A 9292-nucleotide genomic window follows, 5' to 3' on the forward strand; every position below is an offset into this window, starting at 1 on the left:
GATACTATCTGATCAGTACTTGAGCACTGTGTGTGTGTGTGTGTGTGAGAGAGAGAGAGCGCGTGTGTCTGCCCTTGTGTGTGAGAGTGTGAGCTACTCCGTGGCTGTAGCCCAAGAGTATCCTGTCAACAGGAACTCCAGGATTTGATATGCGCCGGCCTCTGGCCACAGAAGAAAACTGATTTGTTTGTAGTGTGTGTTCAGTGGCTTTTATCTGTGTTCAGAGGTTCCAAAAATTGATCAGCACTCGAACTTTTAAAAAGAGAACCCTTTCCTTCTCTGAGGGAGTGTAATTTTAATACAGGCATTTGCATGTAGATGTTTAGCAGGAATTATGTGTGGAAATATATTTATAAAGCTAGTTAATTTCTGTAGAATGTGTGTTTGTTAAAAATATAGAAAGAAAGTGTTTTTCTCAAAACTCGGAGTGTGCATGCCAACACTGTGACACCTGGATAGCTTGGATTAGTGGAAATATGAAAACGCCACTTAACCAGTGCACTTAGCTGTGACTTTGAGTATACTGCAGAACAGGTTAGATGAGTTTGTCAGGATAGGCTTTCCTTGTTGACTAGAAAAAAATACCCAAGTTGCCAAATCTCTCACTGTCATCACAGCAACATTCACGTGTAAAACTAGAGATGGGTTTACTCTAATGGTTGCAAATTATTTCTGTGGGGTTTTTTTTCCACTTTGACAAATTTTGGGCCTGTTGATCAGTATAAAAATAAGTGGCAGGCTAATCAAATGTACAAAAACTAATCATGACCTGCACAGTGACTTGTTTTAAAGATTATGAGTTTAGTTGAACTGAAATGACGTAATCTGTCAGTTGAAAGTGTTGTTTTGTTGCGAGGCCAGTTTAAGTAGTTAGTAGTGTTGAAATGCTGCTGCTCTCTCTCTTCCCTTTCACGGAGCTCAACTTGCAATCAAGGAGGAGCCGAGAGTCCTCCGGGGCTTCTCCTGGAACCTGCTCCTCAAATATAAAGCGCTCCCCCCATCCACCAGGAAAGGCTGAATCATAACACACAAGGAGGAGCCGCTGCCTGAGCACATCTGTGGTTTATCCTAAACCCTGTACTGACATCTGACTGTAGCCTGTAGCTCTAGTGATCCAGCCAGTGCGTGAAACACCGCTGGGTTTTTAAAAAGCATTGTCTGTAGTTTTTAATTAGCCTACAGGCTATACTTCGACAGAGAACACAACTTGTCAACGACAGAGTGAGAAGCGCATCTCGAGTTTGGAGAGGAGAGAGCGCGCACATGGCAGCCCTCATCAGCGCGTACTCGTCGTGGCCAGAGTCCTTCGAGTGTCCTCCAGGAGACGGGGACGTGCCCGACGGACATGGCCCGCATAGGACCCCCGTGGACAAGGCGCCGGAGCCGCGGATCAGACGGCCCATGAACGCGTTCATGGTGTGGGCCAAAGATGAGCGCAAGCGGCTGGCGGTTCAAAATCCAGACTTGCACAATGCCGAGCTCAGCAAAATGTTGGGTGAGATGAAAAAAGTTATTTGAAGTTTTAAGTTGTATTAATATCTACGAATTACTACTATTGTTATTATGCTTCCTACTAACCGTCCACACTGATTCCCTTCAGGCCTCGGCTGTTTCACAAAAGTTTAAATGTTGTTTCCGACGCCAAAAGAATACATTCAAATCTAAAAAAATAAATAAATAAAAAAAACTTTTAAAAGATGTTAAAGACAATAGAACAAAACAACGTTTTTAATCGTAATTTGTCCTAAATTAAACCAAGTAAATTAATTACGTAACTTCACAGCCATTATAGTGGCCTAGGCTGTGAAGCGCGTCGCCCAAATCCCCCGAATTTCAAAGTTCATGTTTGAACCTTAAAATTCGTTTAGACTGTGACAGAAAAAGACAGAAATGTGTCATTTTGCGTTGGATTTAAGATATATACTTGGATTAGTGCTTAATGTTAAGATGACAATCTGGCACTCTCGCAAATCGGAAATCATCTTAAAGCCAGTTCGAGAACAGCAATACATGTAAAATATGCTTTCATAAATAATGGTAAAATCGGCAGTTGTGTTTATCTTAAAATACGGAATTCATTAGTTGAAGGTCAGTCCCTTAAAAACAATTAAGAACCAAAGAGGAAGCTGACTATTGAGGTAAAAGTTTTAATATAGCCTACATGTTTTTCTTTCATTTTTAAAAACAATTGTCACATACATGAGAAGCAAATCACAGTTATGATTTTTTAAACGTAAAAGAAGACGTATCTTATTGTTTTTGTTACTCTCTTTTATAGTGCCATTTAACTTATGAACTGTTGTTTCATTTTGGAAAACATGTAATTATTCATATGAATTTATTAAATTTTTTAATCTTAATTATCAAGTAAAGGAGTATAAGCCTACAACTTTAAAAATGATTGAGAACATATTTATGGATATTTTACAAGTACAAATTGTTAGAGTGTGAGAAAATATTCATTATAATAATGTGTAGTTATAACAGACTTTAAACATGAAATAAAAAAAAAGGCACAACAGTAAATTGCAAACTAATCTGTTCAGGATTTATAGTTAAAATGAAAACATTCTTCTGTCTCCTTGCAGGCAAGTCCTGGAAGGCCCTGACTCCCCCTCAGAAGAGGCCCTATGTGGAGGAAGCAGAGAGGCTTCGGGTGCAGCACATGCAGGACTACCCCAACTATAAGTATCGGCCTCGCAGGAAGAAGCAGCTGAAACGCATCTGCAAGCGAGTGGACCCTGGCTTCCTCCTGAGCGGGCTGGCCCCCGATCAGAACGCCCTGCCCGACCAGCGGGCCCTCTGTCACCCCCTTGACAAAGACGAGGGCAGCCCTAATGGTGTCAGCAGCAGGTTTTCCAGCCCCAGCCCTGCTCTGCCCAGCGTCAGAAGCTTCAGAGACCCAGCCGGTTCTAACAGCAGCTTCGACACCTACCCCTATGGCCTGCCCACTCCTCCTGAGATGTCCCCCTTAGATGCCATGGACCACGAGCATGTACCCCCCTCTTATTATTCAACGTCCGGCAGCTCCTCCATCTCCTGCTCTTCTTCAGTCTCCTGTCCAGATGAGCACCACCAGAATCAGACACACATGGGCAGCCCGCCCCCTTACCACACTGACTACACTCAGACCCAAATCCACTGTGGGGGCACACACATAGGTCACATCCCTCACATGTCCCAAACTGGTGGCGGCGGTGGATTGATCCCTGGCCATCCTCTGTCTTACTACAGTACCTCATCTTTCCCCCACATTCACCACGGGCTCCACCAGGGCCACCTGGGTCAGCTGTCCCCCCCACCAGAGACACAGGGTCACCTGGAGACTCTAGACCAGCTGAGCCAGGCTGAGCTTCTAGGTGAGGTGGACCGCAATGAGTTTGACCAGTACCTGAACTCCACTGGAACCGGGTTCCATCCTGAGCAGGGCAGCAGCATGACTGTTACAGGACACATCCAGGTGGCGTCTGCTGCCACTGCTTCTGCCACAGCGTGTCCTAGTAGCACCACAGAAACCAGCCTCATTTCCGTGCTCGCGGACGCAACGGCGGCCTACTACAACAACTATGGCATCTCATAAGCTTGGTTACAGCACCCATTACGCTTGTGACTGATCAGAGACACTGCAGGTTTTAAAATGGGTAAAGAAATTTGGGATGATGCTGCGCTTGGGTGCTAGTAAGGGAAAGATTTCTGTGATCTCATCTGTAATTTCAAATCCCGTATTAGCATCTATGAGCAACTTCCTCCCACTATGATTAAAACCTGAAATGAATGCTGAGCAATATGATTGTCTGGAGCCGAGGAAAGAACAAAGAGGAATATGAAGAAAGGGAGATGGACAACTCAGGGATGCAGACACAAAATACTATAGTATGCCACCTCCAGTTGTCATGAAATTTCTAAACCAGAAGAACAATCGTAAAGACTTGTCGTCCACTTGTAAATGTCACCAGTTACTGTTGCCACTGCGGCATGTACAGATGCTCTTTAGAAGCTAATTTAAGTCCTTTGATGTTTCGCATAAATGCTAACTGTAATGCTATTATCGCCGCTTTCCATTCGAATGTTTGTATTATATGTTCTCGCTCTCATTAGTTTGGGAGTCTTACCTCAGTAGTTGTAATTGAATGAGGTTTTAGTTGGACATTTCTTATGCAATTTAACAAAACAGTGTATAATGAAGAAAAAAGGCGTTTATACTTCTTCTCAAGTACTTAATAATATATAATCATAACCTCTGCGATGATAAATAATAATGGTAACTATAACTGTATGCTGATTTTAGGTTTGTGAAAGACAATAATTTAAAATAAAGTTCAATTTTTATATAAATGCAGTTGCTACTTGGATAATGCACCCACAGATAACATATCACAACAAAACAATTACTTTTGATTATTTCATTATTACACCTAAACAGGAGATATTGGTAAAAACTGATACACTTAAAAGGCATTGTGCAGTAGCAGATGAAACACATCTCTACTGATATACATAGTACCTAATTAATACAATCAAATTCCTGATTAAAAACAATAAAAGAAAGTAGGACTCCTGCTTGGTAGTTTTTTTCCACAACAAGTTTTCATACACAAATGGGGGAAAAAATAGCATGTGCTACTTGTCCATCTTTGAATTCTGTGTCACACCATGTATTCTTCTATTTTGGGCTCTGTCTAGTTGTTGTACCGCAAGTGGCCCATTCTGACACCCACTCCCCTGCACGCTTTTTCCACCCTCCATCACATCATCCTTCTCCATCCGTCTCCTCTCGCTTTCATTTCATCCCGGTTCAGAGGATTAGTGTAAAACAGGCACAGCCGTCGCCACCCGCCTCCATCTCAACCGTCCTTTGTTTTCCTGGAGTCTTATTCTGGGTGCCATTCTTAGGCACTCTGGACCCCCCTTCCACCCCCACCCCCTCTCCCCGTGTTCTATCTTGCTGATGCAGACCTTTCGTAATCTGTGCAAAATAAATAAAAAAAATAAATCCCGGGGCCTCCTCATTTTTCTCCCCCCCTCCTGTCCTCTCCACTCCTCCCCTCTCACCCTCTGTGTTTTCTTGAATTTTTCTTTTTCGATAAAAGGAATTCAGGGGGCTTTTGACAAATCCTGGAGTCTGGCTGTTCTTCCTGCATTTTTTGGGAACGGTTGAGTCGTGCTTCTTGTAAAGAGGATGTGGCGGAGGAGCGGTGTTTCCTGACTGATAAGGGAAAAGCCTCTCTCCGTCAGGATGTTTGGGCCTGGCTGGGTCCTGCATTAAAGAGCCAGAGAGAGGGAAGGGAACCCGCTGTTCAGCAAGCGGGAGGAAACACTGCCGCGCTGATTAGCATCTTACTTACCCGTCTTTACTTACCCACCATTTTTCAGGAGAAGCTTTGTCAACCTGGCCTGTTGTACCTTGACCACAGACACACCACAAACATCCACACAGCAATAAGCAGGTTTCTTACTCTGAAACCAGAAAGCAACACTTGTGGTGAACATATGTACCATAAATGACCTTTCTCTGTACCCATATTCAACCATGATCGTGTGCTTTCGACACAGCTCACTGTGAATGTGGTTAAACTGACCAGAATGACAACATTCATCAAATGCCAGTGTTTGCAGCTGGCCAATGTTGTGCTCATTTCTTAGGGGGTCTGATCATTACCCTTTGTGCCTGCAGGGGTTCAAAACTCGGCGGAGGGTCCATTTGAGTGCGACCGTATTTTGGATGTGGGAGCCTGACGGGTGGTGCCCCAGGCACACGGGGTGAGAAAGTAGTCTTTGGTTGCCAACAGCCCGGAGTTGTTTGGGTCACCTCAGAGTGCTGCTGTAGACTCCCTTGGTAAAGACGCTCAGCAATGTCTCAACAATCACATCCACCACCTCAGGGTAGGACACTGTAACACGGACAAGGACAAAGACTCCAGCGTCAACAAAGCATCATCACATTAGACTAGTACACACCAGAAGACTGTACTTGAGCACAAATTGCAGAATAAAGCAATGTTTTCATCATTATATCATATTATTCCCATGTACTTTCATGTTTTAATAGTTTTTCACGTCCAAACGACTCCAAAAATCCTTATGGCCACTGCAGAGATACATGAAAGGAATAAATATACATAAACATAGCAAGATAAAATGAAGTTAATGTCACGTAAAAACTATGTATCTCCAAAACTTTTTATGATCTAAGAAAAATAGTCCCGGTTTCAGATTTGTGGCAATGCATTTTTCAGATAATCCAATGTTTTTTTAAATGATTTAATTAGCTGATGAAGTAGAATTTTCTCAAACCATAAACACCAAATCAAATCACCAAAATTGGAGATATATGGTTTTCACTGGACAGCGAACACAGTCAAGATCAAATAACAAATACATGTTACATATTTATACAGTGGCTGTTTGTAGTAAAGGTATATTATATATGTATTTCCAACTAGAATTATAATGGTGCTGCTGTTTTTTAAATGTGATCAAATTTCACCTATCACGCCTCTACAGTGATAAATAAACATTTGGTGTCTAAACCATTAAGTGTACAGTAGTTTCCAATGACAAACTACTAAGTACTGACCAGTTCACATCTCCTGTGGATAATAACACTTATCTTTGATTAGTGCACCAAAATCCCTTCTGTGAAATGCCCACAGGAGCTCTACAGGACTATTTACCGGGAATTCTAGATCCTGTGAGTTAAGTTTTCGGGAAGTGAGGGCAAAACACTCAACTTGTCAGCCTAAATCCTTTCCTCTCTAGAAAATGAATTGTCATCTTTAGTCAGAGCCTTCTGCTGAGAACCTGAGATTGCTGCTGTTTTGGTTGCAATAAATCAACAAGAGAGGAAAGAGAAAATAATGTGTCAACAAACACTGGCATGACATTGTTGTGAACTGCATAAACTTTACACTTTATACACACAGGCATTTACAGGAATAGTCTGTAAAGCCCCTTGTTCTGTGAGAAGGGAGTGCATAATCTCTTTAATTTGACTAATTGAATCTTTCACACACTTGCAGGATCACAACATTTACAATATTTGCGAATATAAGGATATAGGCTGAACAAACAAAATAGCCTCCTCTTGTTATTTCTCTCTGATTGCTGACTGGCTCAGTTCCAATCTCAGGTCAAGCCTGTGGAATGAGTCTGTCAGGTAGTCTGTTATGTTTCCTATTTCCTCCTCTGCCGTCATGTCACTTCCCTCAGCAAACAAACAACTCGGCAGTCTAACTCAACACAGAATGTCAAGGTAAAAACGAAAGGCTCGGTGTGTGTGCACGGGGCACAGAGCTTGCACAGCTGTGTAAAGTATTATCCATCTGCTGGGACCGAGGTGAGCAGTGATCACTTTAAATATCGTGTCCTCTGGAGGCATGGAGGAGGCTGACTGTCTGGTTGGTCCAGCGTCCATTGTGTAGCCGGCAAGGGAGCGTCCAATCGCGTCACATTTGGAGGTCGACCATTTGTGCTATATGACGTATTAAGTATAGGTGAAGAGGAAGTGGTTGATTTGAACTACGTGACTAAGGCATATCAATGTCTGAGACGGAGATACCCTTTAAACCTACATACTGTACTGATACTGTATGTTATGGTGTTTGAGCTTTTGTATTGTCAGCGCATGAAGAAAGTTATTATGAGCATGAAATATTGCTTACTTTACTATTACAAAATCTAATATATGCAGTAATTATTTACAATTGGATCAAGCAAAGTTATCTTTCCAAGAGATTCCGGTGGAATAATCATGTGTTTCCTGTTAAGCCTTGCAAATAGAAAACAACAAACCCATTACAACATCCTCATCACAGTAAATGCAGTGAACTTTACACCAAATTAAAGTAGTCTTTGCGACGGATAAAGACACACTTACATCAGTAAACACTAAATGTTGTCGGAGTGCATTTCCAGTTGGAGTGTGTTACAGCAGCATAATAACCTGTTTACAATTTGTACTTGGCCCTAAATCTGGCCAAAGGAGGAAAAGAAGGGGGGGAAAACACACACACACACACACACACACACACACACACACACACACACATCTCACAGTAAGGGATTATGGGTGCAGCTATTCTTCATCTCATTGTGGCTCAACAACAGGCAGAGTGTGGGGTGGCAGGCAGGCGTGTACGTCGCCGGACGAAGAATGGACCAGACTCGTCGAGGGACAGGTGCCATGTGGCAGAGGATGTGCGGGGACACAGATGGGGACCCCTGGAAAACTTGGGGGACTGTACGAGCAGCCAAGGGCCTCCCACCCGTACCTGTGCTGTGAATGCTGCAGCTGAACGGGATCCGGCACCTGTTCTAAGCAGATACAGGCAACCAGCAAAAGCACAGAGGGAGGCCAGCACATGGCTGCCAACCCAGGGAAGGAGAAGGCTAGATTTCCATTTACCCATAAGCGCAGCCTGATTGCCAAATCGGCACAGGCTTTACTGCAGAATGTACAAAAAAGGATTGAGAAATGTGCTCTCTTCCAAAACTATCTGCATTTCTGTAAACTCCCCACTTTAAGAGCTTTCTAGTTGTGTATTAAAATGTTTTACTCAAAGTAGGAACAGCTCTGAAAAGTCAAGATATAATAAAAACTTCTATAAAAATAAAATACAAGCACAGATTTCTTATTTTTAAAATAAGTGATGCACAATTGCACTGCATGTCCTATTTTTTACAGCCTGGCCCGCATTGGTCTCTCTCTAATAGCATGGCTTGCACTGGCCTATGTGTGCTGCAGCACTATCTGGCTTGTTTTTGACTGCTGCAGATTCTCCCTGGGGTGGTGTAACTCTTCACCTCAATGTGGAGGAGGATGTTCCTATTGTGCTTCCTAATTGCAATGTGGTTGTTCCATTTAAGAGATAGAACATCCTTATCTGTTCCGTGTGTGATCTCCTATTGTGGGAATAACTGGAAGAGGCATTACATGTTTTGATTCATTTAGTCTTAATTGAGATAATTACAATAATTCATGTAATGTTTTCATTTTCTGACAACTCTGTATAATCAAGACTGGGGTAAGACATGCAGTTAAATTGCAAAGGATATGGCTAATTCCTGCAAAGTTTGGAAAGCCATCTTTTGAGATGTTGTTGTTTTCTCTTTATAAATTCACAGTCGTGGAAAAACATCAGCTAATGCCATGTCCAAACATTAAGTGAGTTTGGACATTGCTCTTTAAAAGGGTGACATGTCTTTGATCTTAAGTAACTCCCCATCTTTTCCATTTTAGTGGGCCCGCATACTGCCATCGCGGCTCTGGCCTCGTCATCCTGCACCAACAGAG

The 9292-nt window shown here is 42.6% G+C and overlaps 1 protein-coding gene and 1 long non-coding RNA gene across 2 annotated transcripts; one reads left to right on the forward strand and one right to left on the reverse strand.

Moving 5' to 3' along the window:
- The first annotated feature begins 363 nt into the window (after window positions 1–363).
- On the forward strand, window positions 364–4335 carry sox7 (SRY-box transcription factor 7). The gene is made up of 2 exons (XM_044168590.1): window positions 364–1495; window positions 2589–4335. Exons 1-2 carry the CDS (start codon window positions 1264–1266, stop codon window positions 3578–3580), a joined length of 1224 nt encoding a protein of 407 aa, XP_044024525.1. The 5' UTR covers window positions 364–1263; the 3' UTR covers window positions 3581–4335.
- LOC122862833 lies at window positions 4104–5989 on the reverse strand. Its single transcript, XR_006374852.1, has 2 exons — window positions 5360–5989; window positions 4104–5257 (listed from the first exon to the last, which is right to left on the reverse strand). It is a non-coding gene; the product is annotated as an uncharacterized LOC122862833 (long non-coding RNA).
- Between the last annotated feature and the right edge of the window lie 3303 nt (window positions 5990–9292).

The sequence above is a fragment of the Siniperca chuatsi genome, linkage group LG16 (genome assembly GCF_020085105.1).
Source record: "Siniperca chuatsi isolate FFG_IHB_CAS linkage group LG16, ASM2008510v1, whole genome shotgun sequence".
NCBI classification, from domain to species: Eukaryota; Metazoa; Chordata; class Actinopteri; order Centrarchiformes; family Sinipercidae; genus Siniperca; species Siniperca chuatsi.

What these genes read in the sequence shown, in the direction of transcription:
- sox7 (XM_044168590.1), top strand. Translation starts at nt 1,264, where the DNA reads ATGGCAGCCCTCATCAGCGCGTACTCGTCGTGGCCAGAGTCCTTCGAG. An exon ending in CGAGCTCAGCAAAATGTTGG is followed by an intron (nt 1,496 to 2,588) that starts GTGAGATGAAAA and finishes GTCTCCTTGCAG; the next exon opens with GCAAGTCCTGGAAGGCCCTG.